A 20,792-nucleotide genomic window follows, 5' to 3' on the forward strand; every position below is an offset into this window, starting at 1 on the left:
AATGAATAGAACAACTCAACAAAGTCTATTTATAGGCTTTTGTAAAAAAAAAAAGGTCTATTTATAGGCTAACTAACAAGACTAACTAATTAGTAATTATAACGGTTAATTACAACTAATTACATCTCAATAGCCTTTGGCAAGCTGAAAGATGTTTACAACACTTCCTATCGGGAAAAATAATCATAAAAATTCCCACAATACATAAAAACAAACTGAATTTTCAACAAATAAATAAAAGCAAATCAAAATCAACTCATAATAATATTTTACTACCAAATCTGCAATAATATAATACTAAATTTGCAATTTTTACAAGGCGAAATTGCAATCTATCAAACTCTCACACACTAATTGCAATTTTTTACCAGGACTAAAATTGCAAACCATCCCAATTACAACTTTTGCACGGAAAAATTGCAAACCATCCTCAACTGCAATTTTTGCACGGAAAAATTACAAACCCTCCTCTCATGACTCACAACTACCCTAACCGTAAACCTATAAGAATAGAGTTGTTGTGGTTAGCAAAACTCAATATAACTCTCCATATTTATAATAACTTTCTACTTCTTTTTTTTTTCTTCCAACTACTCGATGTGAGACTTCTTGGATGAACACCCAGTTTAGCCAATTATAAATTTTGTAGCTTATAAAGGGAATACTGAGACATGCCAGAAATGCATTTTCAGAAATCAAAGCCATAAGTCAAAACACTTAAGTAGTATTAAAGAAGTCACAACTAAGGGTTTAACCACTTAATAAAAGCAACAAAGTTTAACCACCATACTCCCTCCGTTCCAAAATATAAACAAAAATTGGTCAATAAAAGTTGATGTATTTGATTTAAAATTTAGTCTAGATACATTCACTTTTGTTGACCTCCTTTTACTTATATTTTGGAACGGAGTAGTATATAAGAATCTAACATCAAAGAAGTCAATAAATGACACACATTTCTAAAACTATTAATTGTAGCTTCTAATTTTAAAATTGATTTTTACACTCAATTTTTTTTTTCAACTCACTTTTATATGAGTGTATCAAAATATAAATAGTTTTACTTTCAACTTAATTTTAACCAGAATTAATTTTACAGAATTAATTCACTCAAAATCAATTTTTCTCACCATTAAATTAAATATAAACTTAAAGGTATAAGGATTTAAGATAACACGTTAGAAATTTAAACTACATACTGTATTTTTATTTAGAAAGAAAAGAATAAGGCAAATATATTATTTTTTGAGTGGATGACTTTTATAACAGCTTATTATCAAATCAAATAAGACAAAGAATTTGGACATTCTTTTTGTTTAAAGGTTTCTAACTTATTTGTTTATACTTCCGAGTTTTTTAATACAATTATTTGTTTATATTGTGGTGAGTGTGATATGAAGTCTACATGGCGCAAAAAGTAAGCAAGTGATGAAAATTACTCCCTCCGTCCCAAAAAGAATGACCCAGTTGACCGAAACACGCATGCCAATGCATAACTTTGGCGACTAATATCTTTAATTGTATAATAGTAAAAATTATAAAAAATTGATATTTTGAAAATACTCATCGAGACGAATCTAACAACATCTTATATGTTAATATTTATTTTTATTTATTAGTAGAAAAATATGGTCAAAACAATATATATGAATAGTGCATATATTCAAAATGGGTCATTCTTTTTGGGACGGAGGGAGTAAGTGCTTAATGAATTCCACTTTTATTTATTACATGACAAATGTTTAAATGAGAATTATGAAATTAGTCCTTTTTAAGCTTGTTTATTGTAAATGTAATTGCCAAACAAATCCTTAGAAATAGAGTGAATTATTGTTTAAGTGTAATTCAAATGTGCTAATAGTTGTTGTAGCATTGCAGAGTACAAATGTTTACAACTTTGATACTTTGTTAGTTTGGAAGTTAGTTGTAGTTTGTTAATAAGTTGGTTACAATAACCTGTCAGTTAATTACAATCAATTGTGAAGTTAGTTGTTTTATGTGTAAGTGACTTAGTCTAGGGATGGCAACGGGCGCCCACGGGTGCGGGTTTGACACTTACCAAACCCACACCCGAAATCATCACCCAAACCCAAACCCAAAGACTGTTCGGGTGGCAAAACAACACCCACGCCCACACCCATTGGGTTCGGGTTTTTTCCACCCAAACCCAAACCCGCAGCACATTTGAAAATAATTTGCAAATTTAAGAAATTAAATTCCAACATAGACTTTGAATTAAATTACAACTAAAATTAAGGTCTTCCAAGGAAATTCAAACATAGACTTTCAAGAAATTACAACATAGACTTTCAAGAAATTAAATTACAACTAAAATTTAAGGTCTTTCAAGGAAATTGAGGGAGACTATGGGGGTAATTAAGTAATTATAAAATGTTTCGGGTGGGTGTATGGGTTTCGGGTGTGGGTTTGACTGATACCAAACCCACACCCATATTTTCGGGTGTCACCCAAACCCAGTCAAATCGGGTTTCACCTGTTGACTTGGGTTTGGGTTCGGGTGGGTCTCTCGGGTTTGGGTTTTTTTGCCATCCCTAACTTAGTCCACAAGTCAGTAGTGTAGCTAGTATAAATAAAGGTCAAATGTATACTTTGTATATAGATTTCTTTGGCCCGTGTGGATGAATAAATTAAATTTTTACTTTGCTTTCAACCATCTTCTTCATTCTTTCATCATTCATTCAGTTTTCTGGTTTTTCTTATCTTGCCTCAATTTGTTGTGTTCTTGCTCATAAGTTTGGAACGCGTCTATGAGCACCAAACCTACAACATTGCAAAACTTGTCTATATTGTGTGCTGCGCTAACAATTGTGATATGCTATTTTTTTTCCTATTAACAAAGTGGTAAATACTATTTTTATTTTTTTTGGATTTAGTAGTCTAGTAGTTAAAAATTTCACATTAAAAATGAATAAGTGGAGTATCCGAAATTCAAATCCCTGTATAATATATGCGATGTTCCTACCAACTGAGTTAAACCCACGAAAACATTGTAAACACTATTTAATTCTCACAAAATTGTGAATTCTTTGATTTGAATCCGACTGAAAACATTCAATATAATATTTGATTCCATAAACATTAAATTAACTGTTCATCCAACCAGAACCATACACAGTTTTGATTATAATTAGTGGCTAGAAAAAAATAAAAATAAAAGAATTAGTGGCTAAGAATAAATTAGTGATTTGAAGCCGCAGTGTGTTCAAAACCCATTTAATTTTAGGTAAGTCCAGATAGGTTCATCTGGCACGCCTTCGTCATCGATCCAACAACTATTTTAATAAAATTCATTAATCATAATTGTAGTATTGAAAATAATTGTGATAACTTAATTTTAAATTTTTAGGATAATATATCTTAATCTCTTGCTATTTTTTTATGGAAAATGCTAACCGGTGTCCTCGAGGCACTGATTAAGGTAACTAAAGATAATATTATTATCTTAAAATTTGTGAAGTCAACATCTTAAAAGTTTAAATTTTTGTTTTTTCAATGTAATTTTTTTCTTTTCTTTCTCTTTTTAGTTCTTTAATTAGTGTCTCAGAAACACTAGTTAGCATGACGCTTTTTTTATTATGCGAATATTTCTTAGCCACAAACTTGGATGTTTGGGGTCACTTAACCGAAGTATTATTATTACCACCAGGGTGAAATCAAATGTAATACGACAGAGTTGAGGTAATTCATTTCTCAACAAACTCTAGAGAATTCTATTTTGTTCGAGTAATCACATCTTAATCATATTTGATCAAATCTTTTCTCCCTTTCCTTTTCAGCATATACATGTCCAACCATTTATTTAGCGTTGTACTAGATCTCAACTCTAGAAGATTCTCATATGTAATCACGTCTTTATAATTTAAATTTTATCAACTCTTTTATATTCAATGAAGTATTTTTTGTCTCAAAATATAAGTAAAAATAGTCAACAAAAATTTTGTGTAAAATTAAGATCAAATACATTAATTTTTGTTGGACCGTTTTTTCTTATATTTTTGAACGGAAGAATAGTATACCTTATCTATATCTATTTGGATTGAGTTTGACGGGATGAGTTAGATTTGCACAATATATAATTGTTAGTTTGCATGAGGATATGATTAAATGCACAAAAGAGAAGTAACATTGATAAAACACTAGGCACCATAGTAACAACAAGCAACGAGTAATATAATATTCATATAATATTCATCTAAAGGGATATAAAGACTCTTAAGAGTATGTGAATTTAATCTCTATTAATCGATCATCAATAATCCGAGATTTGAACTATATATATTGTTAGGACTTAACTACATTGATTCTCAGGATTCAGGTATATTAAGAGTCTCACATTAGGTTGAGTTAGGTTCAACTCTCAATTCATACATTAAAACTTATATATCTATTGGATCACCTGCTATCAGGTTTATGGCGCATCAAGCCAATAATGCTGGACATGAGAGAGTATCTTAAGAATTTCACATTGAATATGAGATGATTTGAACAGACTTTATAAGTAGAGACATTAAGTTAGATTCGACTTCCAATTTTAAAAGGGTACAATTGAACCATAAAATTTACTAATCTTATGTAACTCTCATATTAACCTAAAATTGTGTAAGTGAAAACCAAAAACAAAAGGGGACCAAAAATTAAGTAAAAAAATATAAAATGGGGACCATAATCATTAATAAGACATTCCCAAAGTAGTGACAGACAGAAGAGCAAAAGCAAGTACAACCTGTTGTTGATGCTTAATTTGCCACAGAATTCTATATCTATCTACACACAATCTCTTTTCAAATCCTACCCTTCCCCATAATCACATGTAGCCGTTGCTCTACACTAACCTTTTTAGGTCACATTGGGCCATATCACATGCATAGTCCCGTTGTAATGTAGGCCCAAATGTGGGGCCCATGCAAGCTAAATCAAGCTAATTAGGACGGCAAAAAAAAATTGTGTTTAATCTTTAATCATGTCATTGTCCATAAACAAACAAAATTACACATTTAATTATTTGATTACTTTTCCTTTCTTTTGTTACATAAATACCACATCTTATTACTCAAACCATACTCAATTCAATCATCCACTACTTTAGAAAGAAAAAAAAAAAAACAGAGTAAACAGAGCAATGGCTAAAGATGTTGAGGTTCAAGAACATGGAGAATACTCAGCTAAAGATTACCAAGACCCACCTCCAGCACCATTGATAGATGTTGAGGAATTAACAAAGTGGTCTTTTTATAGAGCTCTTATAGCTGAATTTGTAGCAACACTTCTTTTCCTTTATGTCACTATTTTGACCATCATTGGTTATAGCCACCAGTCTGATCCTAATGCTGGTGGTACTGACTGTGATGGTGTTGGCATTTTGGGTATTGCTTGGGCTTTTGGTGGCATGATTTTCATCCTTGTTTACTGCACCGCCGGTATCTCAGGTATGCTATCTTCTCTTTAAACTACTGTCTGCAACTATAATTGTCGTTGCAGACTGCAGTTTTAGAGATTTTTGTAACAAAATAGTAACCATAATCATGACTCTGACTCTCTGAGTCTGAGTCATATTTGTCTATATTTTACTATAATATAAAAGTTCACAACCTAACTGTAACTGCAACTAAAAATATGTTTTTAAGTTACTTTCATAAGCTATGACGAAAAATTTACTAAAATAAGCTAAGAAGAGGTTTATGAAAATGTGGCGAGCTATTTTATTTTAAAAGTTTACACGTTTTATATAGATAAATGTTAGTTGTTAGTTTATTACGTTACTGAGTTTATGTGTGGAATTGTGATTGCAGGAGGACACATAAACCCTGCCGTGACATTCGGGCTACTTGTTGGACGAAAAATATCCTTGATAAGGGCAATATTCTACATAGCAGCACAGTCTGCCGGAGCAATCTGCGGTACCGGACTTGCCAAAGGTTTCCAAAAGGCATACTTTGACAGGTATGGAGGTGGTGCCAACTTTATCCATGATGGTTACAACAAAGGTACAGCTTTAGGTGCTGAAATTATTGGTACCTTTGTTCTTGTGTACACTGTCTTCTCTGCCACTGATCCTAAGAGGAATGCTAGAGACTCTCATGTTCCTGTTTTGGCACCACTTCCTATTGGATTTGCTGTTTTCATGGTTCACTTGGCTACTATCCCAATTACCGGTACCGGTATTAACCCGGCAAGAAGTTTCGGATCAGCCGTAATCTACAACGAAGACAAAATTTGGGATGATCAGGTATATCACTATACTATTAAACTGATTGACGTTAATAACCATTTTACAACCGATTATTCTCCTGAATTTTTTTTGTCAAGTAACTTAATGACTAGAAATTCACGTGTTAAAATAAATAAACGAGAGATTTCGGGTTCGAACTTTGGCCCTGCATATAAAATGCAATATTCTACCGATTTTTTGCTCTCTTGAATTTTACAAGTGTTGAAAGTTTTTTATTTATATGTTGATAATAAAATTTTAATATTATTTTTTGTTGAGGCAATAAATTTTTACTAATATATATAACTATATTTTTTGGAATTATACATAACTAATTTTTTTGTTAAATTGTTTATGTGATGAACAGTGGATATTCTGGGTTGGACCAATTATTGGAGCAACTATAGCTGCAATTTACCATCAATACATTCTAAGAGGATCAGCCATTAAAGCACTTGGATCCTTCAGAAGCAATGCTTAATTAATTAAGCTAGCTCAATTGATTTCTATGCCAACAAAAGCTATATGGTGTTAATTTCCCAAGAAGAATAATGTTGAAGAGTGCAAAGTGGTCCTCTATTGGCTTTTTCGTCTTTTCCTTTTCAGCTGCAGCTTTAGTGGAAAGGGTTTGGAGTAAAAAAACCAAAATATGGGACCATGAAATTGTAGATAACGTTATGGCTTGTGTTTCAAGGGTGTATTTTGTATCCCTTTTGTGTTTTTTTTTCTTTCCGTTTTGTGTCATTTTTCATGTTTTCTTTCATAATTAAGTGCCATATTTATCTTCCATCTCCTGTTTTCAATTTCAATTTCAGTGTGTCAAAATTTGCTGGTCAATCTATTCACGTAGTAAAACGTTACTCAACTATTTTTCTTTCAATATTTGTACTTCATTCTATTAGTCTAGCTAAATTAGCTAAAAAAAATTACGCGATCATTCAATTGTTAAAATACCGATCAAAGACTTGATAGTATTGAAAAAATTGACAACATGACTGTCACTTTATAATATAACTCGACTCGTAGGCTGCCAATTTAAAAGGTAGCACAATGCCTACTCGAAAATAAGTCAGAGTCGAAGAATTTACTTGCAATAAGTTAGAAAAGTACAATATATTTACCCTAGAGTTAAAAATTCATCATTTAAGAGAAAAAATAAAAAAGAAGAACAAATACCTAATGCTTAAGAATTCCTTTGGATTCCTATTGTTAATTAGAATTAGGTACAAGTATATCACATCACATCATCTTAAAAACAAGAATTGGATTGATTAGGAAAAAATATGGTGTGCCATTACTCCTTATACTAAATATGGTTGGTTAATGGTTACATGGACCTTCATATTTATACGTTATCCCTAACATAACAATTTTTTTCTATACATGCACTTAGAGTTTTCAATATGATTGGGGAATGAATAACTTATCTTGACAACTGTGATAAATGTGATGATAAATTTCTGTTGGGATGCTTATCCTAATGTATATTAAACTATTGCAAAATAGTGAGCATCACTAAAATTTAGGACCCGGATTGTATGGAGTTAAAACTGAATGTAGTTATATTGTTAGAAAAGATTTGGTTGTTCGATTAAGATCGGACGATCCAAATATACAGAAAATTTAATTAAATCGTCTAACTATTTTATATCTGAACCGTCTGCTTTAGATCAAACAACTAAGTTTTTTTTTTTCATTGCATGACCACATGTAATTTTGACTGCATGAATCCAAAACCCTAAAAGCTAGCTGACACTATATATAATAGATAGATTGGCTTTGTGGTGGTGGTTGACGTGACTAAAACTTTGGATTAAAAATGAAATTCATTATAGTTGCTAGGGACAGCATAGTATATAAGTGATAAAAAAAATAGAGAAAAAAATGGTAAGAAAGGCAAAAGTAAACAAGTTAGGTTGATGACTTTGGATTCCTTACATGTGCATCGATCCTTTATTATTTCATATGAATGAATAGATAATACTCTATAAATTGGTGAGGTAACACCTTATCTTCACCATATTTTATGTCTTAATGATTATGTAACCATCGCCATGTAGTTGATTTGAGTGTACTATTTCTTCTTGTTAATTTGAAAATGGGCATAAATTTTAAATATATAGCCATTTCATCTTGATAAAAATTACAACCATTTCTTTGTTAACACTATTTGGAAAACCCGGCCGTATTAGCGCTGATGAAATTCATTTTCTTAAAAGAAATGAAAATTACTAGATTTGGTTTAATATTAGTGAAGAATTTCAACAATATGCATGAGATTTTAAGTTTGATCCTCACTGACTCAATTGTAAACGAAAAATAAAATAAAATGAAAAAATAGCTCTTAGTTGAAGAGAAGGGGATTAAAGACTTGTTGCACAGAATCCCGTATATATATATATATATATATATATATATATATATATATATATATATATTAGTTGATAGAGATATTGTTTGATTTTCAAACACTTTATTTATTTATCTTAAGTGTAAAGTTCTAGATACTATGTTATTCGACAAAACAAAAAAGTCTTTGTTGCTTAGATTTTACTCGGTGTGTGTAATATTCTGACATCAAGTTCACAACATTGCTTTAGGTCTTTCAGGAGGCTGCAAGTAGGGACGACTCAGAGCGGGGCAGGAAGTGGCCAAGGCCCTCCCCTCCCCTCTCATATGTATGCTATACTCTCAAGTGTTAACTATTCATTCATACATTTTAATATAACACATGTATAAATTAATATCATAATATACGCACAAAAATATAGTACATATATTTGTGGAGAGTAAATAGTGATTTAGTTCCTAAATATGTGAGATGTTGTCAATATATAGTATATTAAAATTACAAAAACATTCTCAAATGTATCTTTTATTAGTAATATTTTTGGATAAATTGACAAACATAAAACACATTTGAAAATTAAACTTACAAATGCAAAGACATTTGAGATCAACATGACTACTAACAAAAAAACATATTTAAGGATTAATATAATTATTTTTATATTATTATTTTCAGCTCCAAATAATAAGTTTCTCGATCAGTCTCTGGTTGCGAGAAAATTAAAGGGTGAGGAGAGGGGGTGTCTAAATGTTCATAAACTACTACACTTTTAATTCTTAAGCAATATTAGACTATTTGTTTGTTGTTCATCGAGTTAGCAAAAACAATACAATTGTGAAAGATGAAGGAAATTACAGAAAACGACCGTTGGCTTCATATTGCCTATTACCCTTATCTATAATGTCACGATTCACAAAAGAAGCAAAGGATGTTTAAAAAGAAAAACAAAGCAAAAGAAAGAAAGAAAATAAAAGATGAGGTTTTGACGCATATATATATTTTTTTGTTACATTGACGCATATTCTATTCTGAAGCGGATATTCATTTTTAACTTTTAAGGAACTAGAAGGTGAGGGAACATTCATGATTATTTTAGCGAAACAATCACTATCGTTTTATGTCCACAAGTCACTAATACCATCTTACTAGGGCCAAGTTTAACCAGGAAATCTTCGTTAAGTCTTATATGGTGCACAAGTTATTAATATTATTATAACGAATATGAATTTTATGAAATTCACTGTTGAATTGGAAGTTTATATCGTATAGATCGGCTATAATTTTTTTTAAAGAAATTGTAAGTAATTTGATATGTTATTGAGACCCATTAAAATTAATGGTTTATGGACTTTTATTGAATACCCACTACAAGAAAACATGCATTTACTGGCGGCCAAAAGCCCTCTGTAATGCACAAATTTCGTCTAAAATGCATGCATTACTGACGGCCTTGGGCCCTCTGCAATTAGCTCGCCAGTAATGTTTACTGACGGCCCAGGACCGTCAATAACGTTACTGACGGCCTGGAGCCGTCAATAATGTCCAACGGTCAATTCAAAAGACTTCCTCATTTACGACGGCCTGCAGCCGTCAGTAATGCATGGCCGTTTGAATATTGTGACGGCCTGCAGCCGTCAGTAATGTTAAACGAATTAAAAAAAAAAATAATAATTTAATTATTTAAAAATCAATTATTGATTTTTAAATAATTAAATTATTAATTTTTTTAAAAAAAATTCTAGTTTTAATAATTTAATTTTTTTAAAAAAATATACTGCATAATAAATAATTAAAAAATATTAAATATAATTTTATTTTTACAAAAAAATATTAAAATTTAATTAAAAGCATAATAAAAATACTTAACATAAGCATAATTAAACATAATAATAATATTGTCATTACAAAAAGAAAACAATTAAACATAATATAAATTGTCATTATGTTATACAAATAATTAAATCAACAACAGATAATTAAAATTACACATCAAGGTTGGTCAGGCGGCTGATATAGTGGTCGCTTCCCCTTGCCACTGTATGTTGGCTGACGCGACCTTCCTCGGCCTCGGCCTCTACCTCCCTCATTTATTATGACTAGGGGAGTGACGTTCGCGGAGGTCGTGCCACAGGCCTATGAACGAAGTTAATTGGGGCTTGATTGGGATCAAAGCTGGCTTGATTCGGGAAGAAGTTGTCTTGGGGTTGATTGGGGTTGTCATGTGGGATTATGAAGTCTTGTTGATATGGATTTGATGATCTCTGTCGATGGTATTCGGTGAAAGCAGTTTGTTGATTATTTCTACCGCTTCCGCCACTACTGCTTCCACTTGTTTGCCCAACAGGATCAAAAAATTGTAAATGAATTGGTTCATTAAGCATTTGACTCATATCCTCTATGCTCATACTCAGTACTGGATCACCCTCTCGATACTCCGGCAGCTGATTCAAATTGACCATGCTATTCAAATCCGGTCGATATTCTTGTTCACCGGCATTTTGATTTTGTCGTGCCGATCCCTGAGATGATGATCCAACCCCCGCCGGCGCCGGCGCCCTCTGCTGCGCAAAGAATTTCTGCAATACATGTTGGACCTGTTGGTCCACCCGCTGATCAAATGTTGCTTCGTACTCTTCGCGGAATTCTTCTCGATACGTGGCCCTCATCCGCGCTTCATACTCATCATCGGTTTCCTCTCTTTGAGCTGGACGAGAGCGTCCTGTACTAGATGAAGATGAAGATGTGTAAGTGACATCTCTCAAACCAGTTGGATCACTTGCATATAAAGAAGATGTACACCCAGCATCGAATTTGCGACCTCGATTCGCACCACCAGCATTCTTAACAAAAGCCAACGACATCTTGTTTCGACGAACCTCCTCATTATCTCGCCTATGAGGTGGTAGTCATAGTTGGCTGGCATTATATTCTTCAGCTCAAATTTGCGTCAACCTCTACAATAAATTAAAAAATAATTATAATTAATTAATTATAATGTTTAAATATAATTATAATGTTTAAAAAATAATGTTATAAGAAATAAATAATAAATAATATATATATAAATACTTACCGAAACTTCTTGCGCCCTTGCCCCCGTCCATTCACCGGAATCTGCATACTTGTGCATCATGTCATTCATTTCCATAAAGGTGGGTGGACGACCAAATTGTTGAATGAACTCAAGACGAAGCGTTCCGGCAGATTTCGACCCTCTAGAGTGTACGCACGCACGATTGGCTTCATCGGTATTTCTGTTGGCTTTGTTCTTTATACACTTTGCCTTATACTCTTCCTCTTCCCATCTGAGGCACAACATAGGGTATGAATTACCAGCGAGCCAAAGTGGTGGTTTTGAAGGATCCTTTTTAACCTTTTTCCGCGCTTCAAAAAGTAAGGTCGACAGACGCTTGGTGGCTTTTTTGTTGAATATAGCCTCAATAGCCGCTGTGTGGTGATTTAGCCAAGTTACTTGCGACTACGAAAAATAAAGAAAAATTGTTAATAAATTAGTAAATATATGTTTAGTAACAAAATTGATTGGATAAAAAAGTAATTATAAATAAAAACGTACCCTGAAGCCATTCCAAAATTGTTGATATCCACGCTCATCTGCCCTGACCTCCGTCCAGTTGAGATATGGAGCCTGGAATTTGGATTTCAATGCATTATTGATTGCCTTCGTCGCCGCATTTTGGGGTTGCAAACTGCACAATATATATATATATATATATATATATATATATATATATATATATATATATATATATATATATATATATATATATATATATATATATATATATATATATATATATTAGTTAAGAATAATAATCATATATATCCAATTAATTTATTAAACACAAATTCTTAATAATAATTAACTTACTCTGTGGTGGTATATGGCATGATGATGGGTCTACCATACCGGTCAACCAACAATTCATTTTGAGGAGCTAGAAGTGCAATATCGGCAATTTCCTCTTCCTCGTGGTCATCATCGTCGTCGTAGGAGTCGTACTCCTCTTCCACACCATCTACAGTTCGAGACTTGGGCATACCCTCCAACCATCGATTCCGAACAACGCGGCGGGGTAAAGCACGTCTACGTCCCCCGCGTCAGCGTCCTCCGCGTCCGACACCCGGTGGTGGTGGAATATCATCAATGTCATCATCGACATTGTCATCATCGAAATTTTCTTCATCTGGATTCATCTATAATAAAAAAATATATGACAAATATATTTATATAATTAAGAAATACATGACAAATATATATATAATTAAGAAATACATGACAAATATATATATATATATATAATTAATTAAGAAATACATGACATATATATATATATATATATATATATTGTTTTATAATTCATCATCATTAAACGATTAACATCAGCGTTATATTCATCATCAGCAGGGTCGTCGACATCATTTGGCACATAAATCGGCGTATTAAACCCAAGGGCATTAGTTATCATATTGTCCATCTCATTAAACGGATCATAATGCTGATGATAATATTCGGGAACAACAACGGGCTGAAAAACACTGCTTGAAGCACGATTTTGATTCACGGGAACAGTCGTGGAACATCCCTCGCCATGACTTGACCAAATCCAATAATTAGGTTGGAATCCCTTTTTATATAAATGAGACCTAATTTCATCTTCGCTGCGTATTCTTGTACATCGACAAAGTACACACGGACATCTAATTCCCCCTTCACGTATCACAATGTCTTTATATTTTACTGTATTGATAAACATTTCGACCCCTATTTTAAATTCCTCTTTAACCCGGCCCCTCTTTCCAGGATTATGTCTATCGTACATCCAATTACGATTGGTAAAATCCATATCTGCGTAGTTTAATTAATATATAATTAGATCAATGTATTAAATTTATTACTTTATTTTTCAAAAGTATTTTGGACATATATATATGTCTACTCAACAATAACATATATTTATCGGTGTTTTATGATTTCAAAGAATACTAACTTTTTATTTTTATTTTTTGACGCAAATTATAAACTTTTAACATTTTATTTTTAAAGTTTATGGTTTATTAAATCTAAAATAGTAAGTTTTTTAATATTTTAAAATACTAAGTTTATGGTTTATTTTTAATATTTTAAAATACTAAGTTTTTTAGTTGACAAAACTACCGACTTTTAACATATATATTATCTTTTTTTAAATTTAATATTTTTCTTTTATGGATTATTATTTCACAAAATACTATTTTTTTGAAAAAAATAAATAATTTTTTTTTTAAATAAATATTTACTGTTTTCGAAATTTTCAAATTTAAATATACTTTTTTTTTTTACAAAAACAATAATTTTTATACATAGTAATAACAAAATGTTAGTAACAAATTACCAAGTACTAATTAATAACTATTACTAAGTATACGGTAAAAAAAAACTATCACTAAGTATTATAAATTAAAATTACATTACTTACTTGGGTGCCGGGTAGAGTCTTACTTGGCGCGCTCCTAATTAACCACAAACTCCGCTCCTAACCCACGACCTCCGATGACCACGAGAATTTGCTAATAAAAATGGTAAACAACAAATATTAGAACATATACATTTAAATAACAAAGCAAAAATTTTAACTTTTTCTTTTTAAAAATACACAAACTGTTAAAATTTATCTTTTTAAAAAAGAATTTTTTAAAAATTTCGGTTTTAGAAAAAAGAATATTAATATACTGTTTTTATTTTTAAAAAAAAAACTTTTTTTAATTTTTTTTTACTTTTTTCGAAATAATCAAATTTAAATATATTTGTTTTATTTTTTTTTCAAAAACAATAATTTTTATACATAGTGATAAGAAAATATTAATAACAAATTACAAAATACTAATTAATAACTATTACTAAGCATACGGTAAAAAAAACTATCACTAAGTATTATAAATTAAAATTACGTTACTTACTTGGGTGCCGAGTAGATTCTTATTTGGCGCGCTCCTAGCCCACGAACTCCGCTCCTAACCCACAACCTCCGACGACCACGATAATAAGACTTGCTAATAAAAATGGTAAACAACAAATATTAGAACATATACATTTAAATAACAAAGCAAAAAATTTAACTTTTTCTTTTTAAAAATACACAAACTGTTAAAATTTATCTTTTTAAAAAAGAATTTTTTAAAAATTTCGGTTTTAAAAAAAGAATATAAATATACTGTTTTTTTAAAAAAAAAAAAAACTTTTTTTAATTTTTTTTTTACTTTTTTCGAAATAATCAAATTTAAATATATTTGTTTTATTTTTTTTTCAAAAACAATAATTTTTATACATAGTGATAAGAAAATATTAGTAACAAATTACAAAATACTAATTAATAACTATTACTAAGCATACGGTAAAAAAAAACTATCACTAAGTATTATAAATTAAAATTACGTTACTTACTTAGGTGCCGAGTAGATTCTTACTTGGCGCGCTCCTAGCCCACGAACTCCGCTCCTAACCCACAACCTCCGACGACCACGATAATAAGACTTGCTAATAAAAATGGTAAACAACGAATATTAGAACATATACATTTAAATAACAAAACAAAAATTTTAACTTTGGAAAAGTAAAACACAACACTTACCACTTTTTGGATGAAAATATGAAAGTTGAAAGTATGAAATTTAAGAGAGAAGTTAGAGAAAATTTAGAGAGAGAATGAAAATGTAAAAATGAAGTGAAAGTGGAATGAGTTATATATAGGAGAAGTAGGAGAAGTGAATAAATTATTAAGTGTAAGTGCAAGTGACCGTTGCATTCTTTTTCAAATTTCGAACATGCATTACTGGCGGCCAGCAGGCGCCAATAATGCACAACGGTCAAACAATACTGACGGCCTGTAGCCGTCATAAAGTTTCATGCATTACTGACGGCCATGATGCGCCATAAATGCTCAACGGTTACAGGAAATACTGACGACCTGTAGCCGTCACTAATGCCTACGCGCTTTTTTGCAATACTGACGGCCTGTAGCCGTCACTAATGACCAGTCAGAATTTTTTCGTTCTTCAAGAAAGGAAAAATGCATTACTGACGGATGAAAGCCTTCACTAACGTAAAAATACATTACTGAGGGCTTTTAGCCCTCAATAAATTTGGTCAACAATATCATGTTTTCTTGTAGTGACCGTTAATCTTGATTGATCCCAATAACATATCAAATGATTTTTAATTTCTTTAAAAAAAATTATGGATGATCTATATTGTTAGATAATAAAATAATAGTCTATGTTATTGGGCCTGTTAGTTTAGAGTCCATTAGGTTTTATATATATATTCTCTAATAACTCTTTTGTAATGTTAAGCTATTGGTATTATATTGAAACCCTAGCCGTCTTTCTCTTTTCCTATTTGTGTATCTCTGATTCTAACATGGTATCGAGAGCTTGTTTCGATCCTCCTTAGACTGTATGTTGTTATTCCGCTGCCGAGTTCCCAAAAAAATTTGGGAATATGATTGTTTTGTTTTTTGTTGATTAGTGGTATTGAAGAAAGAAAATAAAAATCCTTCCGCTGTTCGATTTGATTGTTGGATGTTTCATTTGGTTTGGTTGCTATTGATGCATTTTGACGTGAAAGGCATATTGGTTGTTGTGAGTACGAATTTTGATTTAGTATTGATGGGATCTAGCTTTGCAATTGAACGGTGAAGGTAACATGTTTTTATTTGATTTTGGGAACTACGTGGTCTACTGATTTTGCAAGTTTGGAGCAGCTATTTTGATTGTTTGTTTTTCTTTCAATTTCAACTTGGGAATATTTTGTTTGGAACGGTGCCTCGCTTATCCGATTTCAATATTGCAATTGGTATGATCATCTTTTGATTTGCTTTCATTGTCTCTATTGTTTTGTTGGATTGAGAAGATTGCAAAATATCTTTGTAGATGGTAGCGTTCACTTTGCTCACACGTACGAGGTTATAAACACAAGTGATTTGTTGCTTATTGTTGGTTTTTATGTTCAATGATTGGTATTAACCATGTGTGCACTTGCAAGTTACAGATTGATCTAGTTGGTTCAGTTTGATTTGGTTTGATTTGGGTTTAGTTGGTTTTGGTTTGATTCGTTTAGATTGATTTGTTTCGTGAGTCGAGTGCTCACATTTGGTGAGTCAAAGTGCTCACAATTTGGTTGTTTGCTGAGTCGAGTGCTCACAATTTGGTTTCTTTTGATTGATTGCATTGCAATTCTTCTCCCTGACTTCTTCTGATTGCACTTCTCCCTATTGCACTTCTCTCTGATTGTATTGCACTTCTCCCCCAATTGCACTTCTCTCTGATTGTATTGCACTTCTCCCCCAATTGCACTTCTGATTGCATTGAACTTCTCCCTATTGCACTTCTCTCAGATTGTATTTGTAGCGCCCTCCCTAAAAATTAAGGCTAATTTTAAGGATGAACTGCTAATCTACTCAACTAGCTAATACAAAAACTGCGCGAAGCGATAAACGCTCGCTAAAACAGTAAAGTCGCCACCGAATTTTATTTATCCCACGCGGCCACGCGGAAAAGGAAAATATCGATAAAACCTTTAAGTGGAAAGGGTGGTCATCGCAACCAAAATTCCGGGTTCGGGAGTCGGTTATGCGAAGGGAAGGTATTAGCACCCCTCGCATCCGTTGTACTCAACGGGAACCTTCTCTTTAGATCTAGGATTAAAATTAGTTCTCGCGCTTGTGTAATGATGCTTTATTATTTGTTCTATACTATTTAATCAAAGAAAAGACATTAAAAGACACTAAAGACTCTTAACATTTTTTGACACAAAAAGGTTTTTTTTATTAATGTGCTTGACGAGATACACCATCTCGCTCCTACGTATTCCCTGGTGCGATGGGAAATTCAAAGCTACACGCAGTTCTAGGGTAGAAAATATGTGTTTGTTGGTTGATTTTAATTCACAAAAAGGACTCTTTTACACAAACACTCTTTTTAAACACATAATATACTCTTAACTACACAAAATACTTTTTTAAACACATGGGACTCTTTTTTAAACACATGAAAAAAAACACATAAGACTCCTTTTCACTTACTCAAAGTATTTCTTAAACACATGAGACTCTCAAAAACATTTCTTAAACACATAAGACTCAGTTAAACATTTCTCACAAAAAAGACTCAGTTTAGTGCGTTGCGTTCATTTTATGGTTTTTATTACTTTTTTGAAAAAAGAAATAATTAAAAGAACGCCGGTTATCCGCATTTCGAGGTAATCACCAAGAATACGAATAACCAGAGAACCGGAGAGCCACATGACAAACCGATCCTTTTCCATTCTATTTTTATTGAAAAAAGACAAGTTTCTTTTTTATCACACAAATAACTTAACAAAAGAGATAAACTATTCTAACATATTTCACACAAATAACTCAACAAAAAAGGATAAACTATTCTAGCATACTAAACCCTAAAAAAAATCTAACATATTTCCACCTTTTTACACTAAAAGAAATAAAAATACGAAAGATAAAACACTAAAAAAAGGATAAAAACACATTTTTTAGGTCAGGGGGTGTAAATAGCAGATCTGGGCTGCACAGGGGGTGTGAATAGCAGACAATGGGTTCTGGGCTTAAGGCCCAACGCCCAACCAGCAGATCAACCAAAAACAAAAAAAAGCGAAATAGGAAAAACAGGTTTTGTGATTAAAGCCTCACTAACTAATACTTAAAACAGGTTTTTTTTTAGAAAAAAGAAATTGCTATAAATAGCACTTTGTTAGCAGAGAAAACGTTTATTCTTTCATTATCTTTCTTCTCTCTTTCTCAGTTCCCTCTTCTCTGCTAGGGTTCATAAGGAGAGATGAATCTTCATCTTCTCCGGTGGGCTGCCACCACGGAGCTTAGATTCCGGCGCGGCGGCTGCCGTAACAGTACGACGGCGCCGCCGGAACACTTTTCTTCTTTTTTATTTTTTTTATTTTTTTTTTTTGTGTTAAACACTAAATCCACCCTCAAAACACCCAAAATCAAACCCAAGAAACTGTTTTTCGAATCCAAATCCGAACCAAGACAAAAAGCAATTATTCAAAATATTTGATCTAAGTTCTGTGATTCGTTTTTTATTCTGGTAAACACACAAAAATCAAAACAAACCCAAAAGGAAGACTTTTAAACAAAATAGGAAAAAAAAAAAAAAAAAAAAAAGATAAGTTAAGGTCGAACTAACCCTTGAAGACCAAAAGATTCGGACTCCTCTTCTTCCCTGCTTTCTTTCTTTGATATGTTTTTACTCTTGTGAAAATTTTATGTGTTTTCTCTCAATTGAAATTTTCTCTTCCCCTTTTTTTTTTTTTCCGCGTGTGTTTTCGCTCTATTTATAGAGCTCTCAAGATCAAAGTTGACCTTTGATCTAGAGTGTGTGAGTGAACAAAGTTTTATGGAAAATTACAAAAGCAAAATGTTTGGTCTGCTGCTGTTTGAACTTGTTGATTAAAGTGAGATTTTTTGCAGGAAAGGGATGTACTGTTGCTTGTTGTAGTTAAAGTTGCAGCAAAAGGTGAAGAGAAAGAGGAGGCAAGGAGGCGCAGCAGTACCGGTTGCAGTACTGTTGCGTGTTTTTTTTTCTTTTTTTTTTTTGTATTGTTTAAAATTAAAGAAGAAAAAAAAAATAACAAATAATAAAATAAGATAAAAGGGAGGGGAGCGTGCTGTTGCTGTTTTTGAACAAATTTGATTTTTTTTGATTTTTTTTAATAAAAAAAAAAGATGAATAAAATAAATAATAAAAAAAAATGAAGAAGAAAGAAAACGTAAAGAAAAAAGGAAGAGAAAGGGTTGCTTTTTTTTGAGAAATAAAATAAAATAAATATAAATAATAATAATAATAATAATATTGATAAATAATAATAAATAAAAAAAGAATAAATAATAAAATAAATAAAAAAAAAAGTACTTGAACAAACAAATGAGGTATTTTAAAATACCTCTCTGCCGAAATTTCGTTAGAACGTCGCGACTGATTAAAAAAAAGACGACAGAAAAATAAAATAGACGAGAAACATCGTAGTCAAAATTTAGGGTACAACAGCTGCCCCTATTTAATTGACTTTCACCCAAGAGTGCATTGACTACATCTTTGCATACTCATGGTGGAAGACGATTAAATACTTAAGGACCCGAATTTTGACCAGACAGCAAGAACGGACCTCTACGATTACTTCAATTACATGATACTCTGTTTGCACTATGACCCGGATGAGACTCATTTGAAACTCTATACTCGCACGGGTAAGACCCCAACAATCCAGCAAGACTCAGATAATACCACCCTTATCATCTTCGCCAGTAAGACTCAACTTCATGTATACAGATAAAACTCATCAACAACTCAAGGTAAGACTCGAATTACATCCACACAGGTAAGACTCATTAAAAACCTCAACATCCACAAGGTAGGACTCAATTACATTCATATAGATGGGGCTCAATTCACATAAGACTCAAGGTTTACTTCACATAAGACTCATTCTACACTTCACATAAGACTAAATTTCCACTCATACAGATAAGACTCACTTACTTCACACAGGACTCAAAAACATTCGTTTCACATAAGACTCGATCCATAATTATACATAGGGCTCAATAACATTCACTTCACATAGAACTCGAAATAACATTCACTTCACATAGGACTCGATATGCACTCATACATACACACTAGCCCTCTGGGTAAACTACTATCGAGGTCCTGCGGGGCAGGCAAACACACATTCGAGAAATATCATCTCGTTACCTCAAGCTAACTGGGGGAGAGGGTTAAACAACTTCTAAGCCATCGGGTTTCCACATACCATGAATTCTATATGCGAGCATGTTTATTTATGCAGAAAAACTTTTTAAGCCAAATGCATGATTTCTTTTGAGGTGTATGAATTAAAACATTAATGCACGTCATCCTTCTCCTCTCTCCACAGGTAATGCCCCTATTATCTCCTCCCACACAATACTTATTTTTCTTTCAAGGAAAACGATCTCTTTGCTTGCTACGAGTTTGTACTGCGGGTGCAAGGTTAAAAACCGAGGATCATCTTTTCTCATAAATAAATACCATTTTTCTCGGAAAAGTCTTAACTATATCCTTTTATGAGCCCTCACATTTTTTATGCACTATCAAGAAGAAAAGAATGCATTTTATGAGAAACAAGACCTAAAACAAATAGAC

At 32.1% G+C, this 20,792-nt stretch overlaps 2 protein-coding genes and 1 long non-coding RNA gene across 3 annotated transcripts; 2 read left to right on the forward strand and 1 right to left on the reverse strand.

Annotated features, from left to right (window-relative positions):
* Window positions 1-5,050: 5,050 nt before the first annotated feature.
* On the forward strand, window positions 5,051-7,109 carry LOC123919956 (aquaporin PIP2-7-like). Its single transcript, XM_045972015.1, has 3 exons — window positions 5,051-5,447; window positions 5,811-6,247; window positions 6,597-7,109. The coding sequence occupies exons 1-3, from the start codon at window positions 5,141-5,143 to the stop codon at window positions 6,708-6,710; spliced, it is 858 nt and encodes a 285-aa protein (XP_045827971.1). The 5' UTR covers window positions 5,051-5,140; the 3' UTR covers window positions 6,711-7,109.
* A 4,406-nt stretch (window positions 7,110-11,515) lies between these two features.
* On the reverse strand, window positions 11,516-12,638 carry LOC123922193. Its single transcript, XM_045974939.1, has 4 exons — window positions 12,469-12,638; window positions 12,154-12,286; window positions 11,653-12,057; window positions 11,516-11,533 (listed from the first exon to the last, which is right to left on the reverse strand). Exons 1-4 carry the CDS (start codon window positions 12,636-12,638, stop codon window positions 11,516-11,518), a joined length of 726 nt encoding a protein of 241 aa, XP_045830895.1.
* A 5,403-nt stretch (window positions 12,639-18,041) lies between these two features.
* LOC123919957 lies at window positions 18,042-19,360 on the forward strand. The gene is made up of 2 exons (XR_006813370.1): window positions 18,042-18,986; window positions 19,079-19,360. It is a non-coding gene; the product is annotated as an uncharacterized LOC123919957 (long non-coding RNA).
* The last annotated feature ends 1,432 nt before the right edge of the window (window positions 19,361-20,792 follow it).

Source organism: Trifolium pratense, linkage group LG4 (genome assembly GCF_020283565.1).
Source record: "Trifolium pratense cultivar HEN17-A07 linkage group LG4, ARS_RC_1.1, whole genome shotgun sequence".
NCBI classification, from domain to species: Eukaryota; Viridiplantae; Streptophyta; class Magnoliopsida; order Fabales; family Fabaceae; genus Trifolium; species Trifolium pratense.

Excerpts from the sequence above, each read along its gene's own strand:
- LOC123919956 (XM_045972015.1), top strand. The coding sequence starts at position 5,141 with ATGGCTAAAGATGTTGAGGTTCAAGAACATGGAGAATACTCAGCTAAA. Across the intron at positions 5,448-5,810 it reads CTGCACCGCCGGTATCTCAG|GAGGACACATAAACCCTGCC; the intron begins GTATGCTATCTT and ends TTGTGATTGCAG. Across the intron at positions 6,248-6,596 it reads ACAAAATTTGGGATGATCAG|TGGATATTCTGGGTTGGACC; the intron begins GTATATCACTAT and ends TGTGATGAACAG.
- LOC123922193 (XM_045974939.1), bottom strand. The coding sequence starts at position 12,638 with ATGCCCAAGTCTCGAACTGTAGATGGTGTGGAAGAGGAGTACGACTCC. Across the intron at positions 12,287-12,468 it reads ATGCCATATACCACCACAGA|TTTGCAACCCCAAAATGCGG; the intron begins GTAAGTTAATTA and ends TATATTGTGCAG. Across the intron at positions 12,058-12,153 it reads AATTTTGGAATGGCTTCAGG|TCGCAAGTAACTTGGCTAAA; the intron begins GTACGTTTTTAT and ends TATTTTTCGTAG.